General features: G+C 57.2%; 5 protein-coding genes across 5 annotated transcripts; 2 read left to right on the top strand and 3 right to left on the bottom strand.

Moving 5' to 3' along the window:
- Positions 1-191: 191 nt before the first annotated feature.
- On the top strand, positions 192-1,047 carry BCV69DRAFT_299500 (TPR-like protein; the record flags this gene model as incomplete). The annotated part of the gene is made up of 2 exons (XM_025494338.1): positions 192-505; positions 579-1,047. The coding sequence occupies 2 exons, from the start codon at positions 192-194 to the stop codon at positions 1,045-1,047; spliced, it is 783 nt and encodes a 260-aa protein (XP_025347528.1).
- Positions 1,048-1,265: 218 nt separating this feature from the next.
- Positions 1,266-3,889, bottom strand: BCV69DRAFT_299499 (hypothetical protein; the record flags this gene model as incomplete). The annotated part of the gene is made up of 3 exons (XM_025494337.1): positions 1,266-3,473; positions 3,552-3,611; positions 3,728-3,889. The coding sequence occupies 3 exons, from the start codon at positions 3,887-3,889 to the stop codon at positions 1,266-1,268; spliced, it is 2,430 nt and encodes an 809-aa protein (XP_025347527.1).
- A 1,202-nt stretch (positions 3,890-5,091) lies between these two features.
- Positions 5,092-7,092, bottom strand: BCV69DRAFT_283239 (PLP-dependent transferase). Its single transcript, XM_025492636.1, has 2 exons — positions 6,068-7,092; positions 5,092-5,996 (listed from the first exon to the last, which is right to left on the bottom strand). The coding sequence occupies exons 1-2, from the start codon at positions 6,892-6,894 to the stop codon at positions 5,318-5,320; spliced, it is 1,506 nt and encodes a 501-aa protein (XP_025347526.1). The 5' UTR covers positions 6,895-7,092; the 3' UTR covers positions 5,092-5,317.
- Positions 7,093-7,264: 172 nt separating this feature from the next.
- On the top strand, positions 7,265-9,283 carry BCV69DRAFT_260348 (BAR-domain-containing protein). The gene is made up of 5 exons (XM_025490674.1): positions 7,265-7,510; positions 7,582-7,753; positions 7,851-8,340; positions 8,429-8,598; positions 8,684-9,283. The coding sequence occupies exons 1-5, from the start codon at positions 7,505-7,507 to the stop codon at positions 9,097-9,099; spliced, it is 1,254 nt and encodes a 417-aa protein (XP_025347525.1). The 5' UTR covers positions 7,265-7,504; the 3' UTR covers positions 9,100-9,283.
- A 346-nt stretch (positions 9,284-9,629) lies between these two features.
- Positions 9,630-11,295, bottom strand: BCV69DRAFT_283235 (nagb/rpia/CoA transferase-like protein). The gene is made up of 3 exons (XM_025492635.1): positions 10,327-11,295; positions 9,982-10,248; positions 9,630-9,884 (listed from the first exon to the last, which is right to left on the bottom strand). The coding sequence occupies exons 1-3, from the start codon at positions 11,261-11,263 to the stop codon at positions 9,703-9,705; spliced, it is 1,386 nt and encodes a 461-aa protein (XP_025347524.1). The 5' UTR covers positions 11,264-11,295; the 3' UTR covers positions 9,630-9,702.
- Positions 11,296-11,398: the final 103 nt, after the last annotated feature.

Raw genomic sequence — 11,398 nt, 5'->3', positions numbered from 1 at the left:
TTCACTTTGCGGGGATCCGGTCATACGAGTCGATTAAAGATTGTTCAAAGTCCGCGACGTCACCGATGCGCAAAGTGCTCCTTCCGTACAGACGGAAGGTAGCCGTTCTTCCCACCTCCCTGTCAAGTACGATCAGCAACGGCTAACCTGGACCACCGATATCCCTCTTGACGACTATCCACTCTCTCGTTATGCTCGCCAGAGCTGCAGGTCCATCAGCTCGTGCTCTCGTCGGCCAGTCCTCGCGGACAACGACGGCAGCAGCGCGAGTTCTTCTCTGTCCCTCCCTCAGCCCCTGCTGCGTCCCCTCGAGGAGCTCTCAAGCCATTCCTCCTCTGCATCGCAGCTTCACCCATTCTACTGTGCAGAGGTACGCCGATGCCACCACACCACATTCGACGATCTCGGACCCGGCAGAGCTAGAGGCGCAAAAGGCGCTAGAGGAAGGTACGCATGCTCTTGAGAGGGGGGACTGGGAGGAAGCCAAGAGGGCCTATGAGAGGAGGTGAGTCGTACACTCTCCATCTTGACTCCACAAAAAATCTTTCCAGCTCACACTCCAAGACTCTCTCCCACAGCAATTCGATCAAGGAGTCTTCCTCCTCTCACTTCAATCTAGGTGTAGTTCACTTCCAGACCTCGGACCTACCCGCCTCGATTGCCTCCTTCCAGCGCTCCCTCTCCCTCTCACCCCAAAGTTCCGACACACATACCAACCTAGCCTCAGCCTACGTCATGTCCTCTCCCGCTCGTCCAGACTTGGCAGTAGAGCATCTTCAAAAAGCCGTGGAAATCGATCGGGCAGCTGGGCCTGGGGCAGAAGATGGAGAAGTTTGGTTTAATCTAGGAGCGGTTTTGGAGGCTTGTGAGAGACTAGAGGAGAGTGTAAAGGCGTATGAAAAGGCTAGGGAGTTGGGAATTGAGAGGGCGGGGATGAATTTGAGGAATGTCACGGCAAAGATTTTGGCGGTCAAGGTGGGGGCGAAGCAGGAGGGCGAGGCCGAAGAGAGTCAAGCAGGGGGAGAGGGAGAGGGGGAGCGCAAGTGAGGTTGAATGAGACTCAGGTAGTCGAAATAGACCAGGAGCAATAGATGGGTGAGCTCTCACAGGATCTGCGTCCCCAGAGGATATTGACGAGATAAGGTTGCGAGTTGCGTGTGTTGAGAACAGACAAGGCCTGAGCGCCTGAGACATTGCGAGCGACAAACAAGCTCGCCGGGGGCTGCCTCGGAGCCTCAGGGTCGCCCTCAAGCCTGAGTCGCCCCTCATTCCAGCTCGTCCCTCTCTTCATCGTCCTCTCTTTCCCCTCTTCTCTTCTTCCTGTCCGGTCCTTCCTCACCCTCATCTCCGTCGTCCTCCCCTCCGTCCTCATCATCCTCATTATCCTCTTCTTCACCCTCTTCGTGCCTCTCGTCCCCTTCATGATCTCGACCTTCATTGTGTACCGGCCGAGAACCACGAGGTCCGACGTCACTTCGACCTCCACCCCCATCGCTCTCCCCACTCGCAGTAGACCAGACTGTTCCTCCACTAGACTCAACCTGGCGAGGTCCTCCTGCTGGTGGACCTCTAGGATTGCCACTCCAATGCCCACTAGGGGAGCTAACATGTCCAGATCCCGGTCCTGCCACGTCCTTTTTCCGTGCATTGGTCGCCTCGTCAATGGCATTGTCGACAATCTGCTGCAGCAGCTGCCTAGCTTTGAAGCTTCCCTCGCATTGAGCCAACATAGGATGCGTGTACTCGATGAAATTCGTACACGCCTTGACGCGGTCCTTGGGTTGCTTTGCCATGCGCACCAGTGGCTCCAGCCATTCGTTGTAGACGGCCCTACCCGTCTTGCGGGCATGCAGGTATTCCTGAGGGCTGACCTCCAGATAGTCCTTGAGCGGTAGTCGACCCAGCTTGGCCATCGTCCTGCCCGTCTTGCGCTGCAGATCCAGGCGGGCGGCCTGCAGTGTGCGGAATTGGGGTTCAGGGAGAAGTCGCAGCTTGCTCTCGGAAGGCTGGGGAGGTGTAAAGGCCCAGAATTGGTAGGAACCCATAGGTCCCACCGGTGCTCCCTCCATTCCACCCTGAGCTCCCTCGGGACTATGCGAAGTTGAGAACTCTCCATGATGGGCAGAGACTACTGTCGGCTCTCGCTTCAGGCGGCGCAGCGGTGCCACCATGTCGTTCGTCGAAGCAGCCGAAGGGGACGGTGCAGCACCCGAAGACCGTTGCGGTGGAGACAAGCGGGCTTGGCGCTTGCGTGACAGTGAGGAGGGGCTCTCGCTTAGATGAGAGGAAGGCAGTGCTCCACCATTCCCATTAGAGCTGGAACCATACCCTCGCGGTGGGGCTGATGACGTGCTGTTCTGGAAAGATTGCGCTTGCGGTACCGGGGCCGGCTGGTGATGATGCTGATGAGAAGATGAAGAATATCCGTGAGAGTGGCTAGGGAAAGGATGAAAAGGTTGCTCCGACGGCGTCACTGAGTCTGTGTAGAGAGACCTGCTGTGAACATGACCCCCTAGGGCGGAGACCGTAGAGGAAGCGCCTTCGAGCGCTCCAGGGACGCTGCTCTCGTCTGTACTATAGCCAGGGATACGTCCGTTCCCTACTGCTAGCTGACGAGGGGACACGCGACTGAAGGCCATGCCGTGACGAGGGTTGGGTACGATGCCTCTCGCATGGTTGCTGATCGGAGCACTATACGTCGAGGCGCCGGGCACAATCGCTGAATTCTGCAACTCGAACTCGACGCTGTTGACTCCTCCATTCTGATCCATGCTGCCATTGTTGCTCTGCGCATGGCCGCTTGCTAGCTCAGAGTTACCCGCAGCTTGACCATTGTGATTGACAGCCGGCTGTGGGCGATGTGAATGGTCCACAGCTGTAAAGGGACGAACGCTGGTCGTCACTGCGTACGAAGTTTCAGGTCTCTGATCCGGAGGGGACGGGTACCGATCAACAACGTCCGCTTCGCCGCTGCCACTTGCGGGAAAGCTCATTCCTCCGCCCATTTGGGTATTCTCCTCTATAGTCAGATGTTGTCTCGATCCATTCATGTCTGCATTCGTGGAATTCGAGGCTGTAGCCTGGTGGTGTGAGTTCGTGTAGCCCGCAGGGACATCGCTGCCGCCTGCCATCGAGGCTTCCGGCCCGGCTGGAAGGCCACGCATAGATGACTGGTGATGGTGAGGGTACTCATTCTGGTACGAGGGGCGGTGAAGATTGCCTTGAGTAGAGATCGGAATAGATGCGCCAGTAGCCTGGAATACTTGGGTGGTATCGGCGGCAGGATCAAAGGCGAAGGGATGCTCCGAGTCTCTGCGGATATTGGTAGTGGAAGAGCGTGGGCTAGTGTTCCCAGGCCCGGTCCGGTCGTACTGATGCTGCTGTTGTGGTTGTTGCTGTTGCCAAGAGGTACTTGAGGATGCCTGATGGCTCTCATCGGGCTGATGTACAAAGCGGCTGGCCTTGCGTTGTTGCTGAAAGACAGAGGATGGTATGGTCAGATGGTCGTGCGGATGACGAAGGGATGCTTCCTTCGTCATCTCTGTACTCACGTCAACCAGCTGATCAACCACTACCTGCATCGATGTTACTTGATACGCCAGTCTCGACAGCTGCTCGGGAGGTGGACAAGAGCGTGATGACATTGTCAGTCGTTTATTGCGGATCGCTGGCATTCTTCGCCTTGGTACAGGAGGCATATGCTTCATCGGCATCGGGGCCAACTCACCTGGGTATCCATCCTCTGTCCCAGTCGGTCGATGGCCAGCAAGATGGCTTCCTGACTGAGCACATCGTTCCCCGAGACCCTGTCGAACACCACTGAGCCCGCAGATGCACCGGCGATGGGGCTCTGCCTCCCGCCTACGACGACCATGTGCTCTCCATTCATGTCAGGCTGATGGGTATATGCATGGGAGGAGGCGGAAGGGAGGTGACTTGTGCTGGCATGAGCAGACTGAGCGTGAGAGGAAGGATGTGCGGCTTGATGGGTATGATGAGGGTGATGATGATGCGAATGTTGATGCTGATTGCGTGGGGCCGACGGGAAGTGCGATGAAGCTGCTTGGGTAGAGGTTGCAGCGTGGTGTTGCATGACTTCGCCGCGAGCAGCGGAAGTGGTGAGGAGGCTACCGAGGCAGGGCGGGCCAAGTGCTTCGCTACAAGAGCCCGGCTCCAGCGGTGACGGCGGCACGGTCGACGAGAGCAGGAATGAAGTGGAAGACGACGATGATGCGAGTGATGATGAGGAGGATCAGGAGGATCAAGACGAAAGATGAAGGATTACAGAGGAAAGCAAAAGGGGGGAGAGTGTGGAAGGGAAGCCGGGACACGCACGCCTGTGCGTCCGACTGACTCGGCACTGACCTGGGTGCTTAAGGGCCCGCAAAACTTGGTTCTCACGGCGCCAGGGCGGGCAAGGGCCGGAGCGAGGAGCGAGGAGCGAGAAAGGCAGCTCTCGTCGCTGAGCGACAGTCCTGATCTGCTGAACCCTCTCAGCAGACAGACAGAGACCTGATGAGGCACCGCGATGACGCCAGGCAGGGTACGTGTGTGTGTGTGTGGGTGGGTGAGCGGTGGGCGGATGGCTGAGTGAGTGGGTGAGTGGCAAGCAAGCAGGGACACCAGAGTGGCATTCAGAGGGCTGGGTGAGGCGGCCACGAGGCGAGTTGAACCAAAGAGGGAGTGGGTCCAGGGACGTGGGCGCTATCTAGTCGCCTGCTCAGCAGCCCCTGGCTGTACCATTCTCATAGCGGGGTCGGGCCACGACGCCCGAGGGAGAGCGAGGGAGGAGCACCTTCTGCGTTCCGGCCGACAGGCGGAGCGGAGCACTAGCGGAGCCAGGTGGCGCCGATGGCAAGGAAAGGGCAGCAAGCAGAGGTAAGGGCAGCCGAGGGGAGCGGCGTGTAAAGGTCTCCAGGCGGATGCAGCGGAGGCGTAGGTGCGGGGACACTCAGACAGCCCTCGAGCCTCTGACCCGGCTGATAGGCCCCGACATGCAATTCAGGAACCAAGAGCATCGGGCATCGCCCTCGCTTACCTCCTACGCTCCACTGAGACCGCCAGAGCTCGCTAATGCTCACGCAATGGAGTGGAAATAGCCCGTCCACATGCTCAGCGGACCCCCTGTCAAGAGGAGGCGAGCAGAGGAGCGTGATACGGAGCGATGCCGACATGGTATTGGCTGGTTCACAAAAGTTCGCTCAGCATTGCGAGACTCAGCTTCCTGAGGCGCCTACGCTCCCAACAGTATGATGTGAATCCTCGCTCTTCAAGTACCCCTTGCCCAGACTTTCGTCGCCCCGACGAGCCTTCTCAATTAGCCTTTCGAAGCCATCCAGACCCAGGTCAAGCTCTTCGAGTGGAGGGCCAAACGAAAATCGGACTGTCGCAATGGCAAGGATGGGGATCGGTCAGTCATTGTCGAGCAAGTGACACAAATACAGCTCTTTCGAGGGACCAGCGCCAACTCACTGTAGCTCTCGCAGGGCGAGTGCAGGATATTCCTTCTACGACTCGGATTGACGTCAAAGAAGATGCCTGGCACGACGATGACCTTCTCCTTTAGAGCCTCTTCAGCAAAGACCATACCGCTCGTGAGCGGGGCGGGGAGAGACTTCAAATCGACCCATATGTAGAAAGTGCTGTCAGGCGGGTTGGCAATGGACAGGCCCATCTTCTCGAGCCTCTCCAGGACGTGATTCCGCTTCATTCGGAAATGGCGCTGCAGGGCCAAGCGATCAGCTTCCACCCGCTCCGGCTTCAGCATCTCAATGGCGAGACATTGCATCGGATGCGAGGCACCACCGTCCAGGAATGACCCTGCCGCTGAAAGGGCAGAGACCAGCTCAGACGGACCTACAACCCAGCAGACACGCCAGCCTGGGCAACGCCAGTTCTTGGTCAGCCCGTCGATGAGAATGATAGGGTCCTCATTCGGGTCCTCCACATAGCGAGCTGCTGAAACCGCTTTTCCAAGCTCCCCCGTGTGTTGGTACCTGGACGGATGTGGATAGCACGTGTCAGTGTCGAGAAGAACGGATGCTCACGCTACAGCACCTGTACTCACCACGAGTAGAACTCGTCCAGAATCATAGAGCATTCCGTATCTCTTCCTACTTTCACTAGATCTGCCAATTCTTGACCGTGAATCTGTCTGCCGGTAGGATTGTTGGGATTCGAGAGTAGGAAAGCAGACAGTCCCCGACCCAGAATCTCTTTGCGGATCTCCTCCGCCGTCAGCGTGTATCCGTTCTTAGCTTCGGTCTGTGTTGGAATAGGCACAAAACGACTGAAGGCGGAAAGCATCTGTTCGTAGGCCGAGTAGACGGGAACGCTGAATCCGAGATTGATGTCGCCTAGTACAGCGGCTATGCGAGATAAACCACCTCGTCCTCCAGGCACAACACATACATTTTCTGGCCCGTACTTCATGGACTTGTCCTGTCTGAATTCTCGATTGTAATAGTCTGCAATGGCTTCCCTCAATGGCTTGAATCCAGCCGTAGGTGCATACTCGTGAATATCATCCCCATACTCGCCAAAGTCTAGTGTGCTAGGCTTGGGTGCCGCGCCCGGGATAAGTCCCGTCTCGGGTGCGCCTTGTCCACAATTGGCCCATCCTTCGACTCCAGGCCCAAACCCGGCTGCTTGAGCGCGATTTGTGATGTAGATGACTCCCGTGGCCTGGGAAGACTGGATACCCGGCACTGGATGAGGCTGTGAAGAGTCGCCAGAGTGGTTGGCGTGGCTGCGCCACATCTTGTGAGCTTCCGACTCATGTTCGTGGGAGAAGATTGCGTCTGGGATTCCAGTAGCCTTGACTGACTCGGTGAAGGATTGGGTAAGTTCCTTGAGAGGTTTGGGAACCTTTTCCGCCAGAGGTGAAGACGTCATGTTGGGAGAAGTGTGGGAGAGGGTCTACAACGATGGCAGGCGGTCCTCGAGGGAAGAGTGAGAAAGGACTGATATTTAAGACGATGGTAACACAAAGGAAGAAGCTCAACTAGGATGGGCACAGCAAAAGTTGGCCATGAGGATGACCCTGGGAGAGATGAGATGCACTTCAACAGGCGCCGGCAGCAGTCGTCGTCGTCGTCATGATGCCGAAGGAGCCGAGCCGAAGCAGCGCACCAGCCAGGGCGGAAACGGGGAATGTGGCCCCTCCGCTCTTCCACGCCAGGATGGGCCACGTGGCGCGACACCGCTTCCACTCCAGGGATATGCCCGTCGGCCCGTCGGCCTGGCGCTTGCTCGCCTTGGCAACCCCATACGCCTTCATCGCCTCCTACCTACCATTCCCGTCGACTATCGAAGTCGTATTGCAATCCTCTGCTGGACTTCGACAATCGCGTCGAGCTTCTGCACATTCTCACTCTACACACGCTTCCACCGGTCCGCGGCCAAGGATCCTCTTCTGAGCAAGCCAATCTCCGGAGCTCTGATTGCTCGTGGTTCCGTGTGCCTCGATACGTAGATCTCCAGCTGTAGAGCATACTCGCCCGTCATGAAGGTGAGACAGCCAGATCCTGATGTGCGATTGATGAGTCACTGACGCTGAAGGACACTTTCGACTCAACGCAGGGTATCACCAAGTTCGCCAAGAGGACTCCCCACCTCCTCACCACCCGGGTGGGCATGGCCTCAAAGTCCCACGATGCTGCGTTTGACGACCTCAACCGGCGATTTACAGCCATTGAGAAGTATACCGAGAAGCTGGTCAAGGACTCGACGAGCTTCAGGGATGCTGTCAAGAGTGAGTCGCTGCATGCTCCAGAATCTTGAGGCCGCTCTAATACGAGTAGTACTAAATGGGGTGCTGATCATTCATCGCCGCTTTTCCTCCGCCCAAGGTATGCTGCTCTCGGGCGCAGCGTTCGGCACTTCCTTCTCGGATCTCTTTCACCCGATTGGAAGCGAGTACGATCTCGAGGGAAAGCACCCAGAGTCTGTCAACACCATTGCGGAGCTCCAGAATTATCAGCTCATGATGGAAGAGCTGAGAGAGACTCTCACACCTGAGATTGAGCTCATCGACTCGCGCGTAGTGGCTCCATCGAAGGAGTTCGAGGGAGTACTGAAGGCGATCAGGAAGAACATCACCAAGCGAGACCACAAGCTGGTAGACTACGATCGTATCAACAATAGCTTCACGAAGCTCAAGGAGAAGAAGGAGAAGACGTTGAAGGATGAGCAGAGTCTCTTCAAGCTGGAGCAGGAGTACGAGGCGGCAACTGCTGACTATGAATACTACAACAACGCCATGAAGGAGGAACTGCCTATCTTCTTCGACAAGGTCAAGGCTCTCATGGCTCCTCTCTTCCACAGCTTCTACTATATGCAGTGAGTGAGGGGATGCCATACCGCTGCACGATGTGCCTCCATTTTGACTGACCAAATGTCCCGATCTGCTTCTCATTTGTTCTCCCAGGTTGAATGTCTTCTATCTGACACTTGACAAGATCCAGACCTTTGCTGACGGCAAGTACGACTTGTCAAATGCCACTCCGGAAAGCGTGGAGCAGCGCTACGCCGACATGTTGACGGATGCTGCAGAGAGGCTGGAGGCACTGACGATCAGGAAGCCAGCTGCACCCAGCGGTGAGTGATCCGTGAGAGAGAAGACGTCTACAGCGTACTGTGGCATTTGGCTGACGTCCAGATCTCCGCTCTATCTTTGCCACAGCGCGAGTGTTGACAACAGCCGGCCGTACTCCGGGTCTCAACTCGTCGGCATCGTCATCGAAAGCGACGGGTCTGGCGGCTGGCGCACCTTCCCGTACAGGCACTCTAGGCAGCCTCGGTAGGACACCCTCGTCCTCCGCTGCACCTCCCTCTTACTCTGGTTCTCCCTCTTCTGCGGCAAAGAAGGCTCCTCCGCCTCCACCTCCGACAAAGCCCAAGCCAGGAGCCCTGGCGCCACGCGACTATGTGATAGCCCTGTACGACTATACTGCGCAGGCCGATGGCGATCTGAGCTTCACGGCTGGAGAGCGCATCGAGGTCACGGAGAGGACGGCGAGTACGGATGATTGGTGGACGGGCGTGGGAAGCAATGGGCAAAAGGGCATCTTCCCTGGAAATTATGTCCGAGATGAGTAAGGGGTGAGGGGATTAGAGGAGTAGGGCCGTCGGGAGGCAAGACAGTAGCGACCCTGATGGCTAGACGAGAGGGACTCGAGCCATCGGATGAAGCTGAGCCTCGTTTGTAGCTTCCGTAGACGACTGACCCTGGGGCAAGAAGAGCAGCACCGGCACGCTCCGATCTACCTTTGAGGTCACGCTGCATTTCCCCTTCAGTACCAATATCACAACATTATCGTTGCTCACTGTCCTTGCCACTCGCGCTCGCCGACGTCCCCCTCATTTGCTTTTGATCGCCTTAGTTCCTCGGATACACAACCCTTCTACGCCTCCAGGGCGGTGGTACCTGAGCGAACCAGGACTAGCCTGAGGACGCCCGCTCGTACTAGAGTAGCGCTTCACGTAACGTCTCCCATTGCTCCGTGCTGGCCGGCTGAGTGGCTGTGCAAGCCATAGCAATGTACGTGACCGGGCAGACCCGGATGAAAGTGTGAAGCGATCAAATCCATACTGTTCACATCTCAGGCGGCTTCATTCGAAGACACGAAGTATCATACGATATAACATTGGGTAGGATCGGCAACGCGACAACGCGAGTCGTTTTCAAGCCCCCTTCTCTCTCTAACTACCAAAGAGGATACTCTTGTAGTCCCTCAACAAGATCGCCACACTCTCCGGCCCGCTCAGCCCTGCCTCAGAGGCAATGGCGGTGATGTATTTGGGCGGTGTGAGATCGTAGAGGAGATTTAGGGCGGAGAGATTCGAGGGACACTCTCCCTCGGGAAGGAGAGGCGTTGGGTCCGCTGAGAGGCAGGGGAAGGGATTAGAGGGTAGAGCCAGGTCAGCTCTCTGTCTAAGGCATCAACGCTGCTACATGGGCCGCCGGCCAGTCTTACTCACCCCTTTCGTTTCCGCCCACTCCCTCTAGCCTCACTCTCTCGCTGAATTTGTACGTCTCGCAACAGACAATGACGGGAATCTTCCGGTGGTGGGCCATCATCGCGACTGTTGCTGTGCCGGCGCGCGAGTAGAGGGCGCCGTTAGCGAGAAGCGAGGCGGTCCCTAGGAGTACGAGAGTGACGCGCGAGAGGATGGAGGAGAGAGAGGTGAGGGGGGCATAGGATGTGGGGATACCGTGGTGAAGGAGAGATTGGAGGAGACGCTTGCCTGAGAATGGAGAAGGAGCAGGTGGGATGTCAGTGACCATGAAGGAAGTACAGCGCAGCTTGGATCAGCCCCAATCACCTTCCTCGAATGTCTCTCCGCCAACACAAATGACCTCGAATCGCTTCCCCTTCTTCCATGCGTCGACAATAGCCTGCTCAGCGACCGAGCTCCTCGCAAAAGTCAAGATCACATCTCCGCTATCCTTGATCTTCCCTCCCACGTGGGAAGAGATGACCCTCGAGGCAAAGACGATTCGATCTCTGATGAAGTGATCGATTCGCGATACGAGATGACTCTTGGCCTCCCTCTCCCCCATCTCGGCGGGTACAACGCTGATCTCGTACTTGAGGTATCTGACTGCATTCCCTGCGCTCGTTCCCAGGGGTCTGGCGCTAGTGATACCGGAGATTTGGTGTCCGAGCTTGGTGACCATGTCTCTATTCAGCACAGCTCCCGCAGGTGTATGATAGTCGACGATGAAGTCTCGGAGGGCCGCTAAAGTGGCGATGGCTCGAGCTGACGAGCCCAGCAGGGTATGGGAGGCGAGATGCTGCATGAGGAGGATGACAGAGGGATGCAGACCTCGCGAGACGGAGGAGACGAGGAGCTGTGACTTGGACTGCTTCGACGATGGAGGAGGATGGACTGTGCTGATGAGGTCGGCCGCTGTCGAAGGCGAGGCGTGTGGGAGCTTGACAGGGGGAGGATTGAGGAGGAAAGGCGTGGACGATGCTAGAGAAGCTGCTGTGGTGGTATTGGCCGGCTTGGCGCCCCCAGCGCCTTTGCCTGCACCGAAACCACTACCACCAGAGCCGCCTGGGGCCTTCACAGCAGCAGGCTTTTTGCCTTCTGCTCCAGCTGCCACTGGCCGCGAGGAAGGTCCGGCTGTATCTGTACTTGACGAGGCGGAAGTAGGATCAAGCTGCTTCATCTCCCCTGGTGTCAGGCCCTTTGCCGCTGCTCTTCGATTGGCTTTGGCAGCCTTTGCGGCGGCCTTGGCTTCTTTCGCTGACATTCCAGCCGTATCAGTCGAGGCAGGAGCTGACATGATGGGCCTGGAGGAAGAGCGGGAGCTTTGGAGCGATGCAATGTGGTAGGAGCTGCTTGTCCTCCCTGCTACCTTCCTTCCCTTGCTCTGATCTTTCTTCGG

The sequence above is a fragment of the Pseudomicrostroma glucosiphilum genome (genome assembly GCF_003144135.1).
Source record: "Pseudomicrostroma glucosiphilum strain MCA 4718 unplaced genomic scaffold BCV69scaffold_8, whole genome shotgun sequence".
Taxonomy (NCBI): domain Eukaryota; kingdom Fungi; phylum Basidiomycota; class Exobasidiomycetes; order Microstromatales; family Microstromataceae; genus Microstroma; species Microstroma glucosiphilum.
The sequence above is the reverse complement of the archived record's forward strand: the minus strand, read 5'-3'. Positions and strand labels throughout refer to the sequence as shown.

Bases quoted from the DNA above. Each gene is read 5' to 3' on its own strand.
- BCV69DRAFT_283239 (XM_025492636.1), bottom strand. From the start codon at position 6,894: ATGACGTCTTCACCTCTGGCGGAAAAGGTTCCCAAACCTCTCAAGGAA. The intron at 5,997-6,067 runs GTGAGTACAGGT...ACATCCGTCCAG, and splicing joins CTGGACGAGTTCTACTCGTG to GTACCAACACACGGGGGAGC.
- BCV69DRAFT_260348 (XM_025490674.1), top strand. The intron at 8,341-8,428 runs GTGAGTGAGGGG...TTGTTCTCCCAG, and splicing joins CACAGCTTCTACTATATGCA to GTTGAATGTCTTCTATCTGA. The intron at 8,599-8,683 runs GTGAGTGATCCG...TCTTTGCCACAG, and splicing joins GAAGCCAGCTGCACCCAGCG to CGCGAGTGTTGACAACAGCC.
- BCV69DRAFT_283235 (XM_025492635.1), bottom strand. From the start codon at position 11,263: ATGTCAGCGAAAGAAGCCAAGGCCGCCGCAAAGGCTGCCAAAGCCAAT. The intron at 10,249-10,326 runs GTGATTGGGGCT...CTCCATTCTCAG, and splicing joins CGGAGAGACATTCGAGGAAG to GCAAGCGTCTCCTCCAATCT. The intron at 9,885-9,981 runs GTGAGTAAGACT...CCTGCCTCTCAG, and splicing joins AGTGGGCGGAAACGAAAGGG to CGGACCCAACGCCTCTCCTT.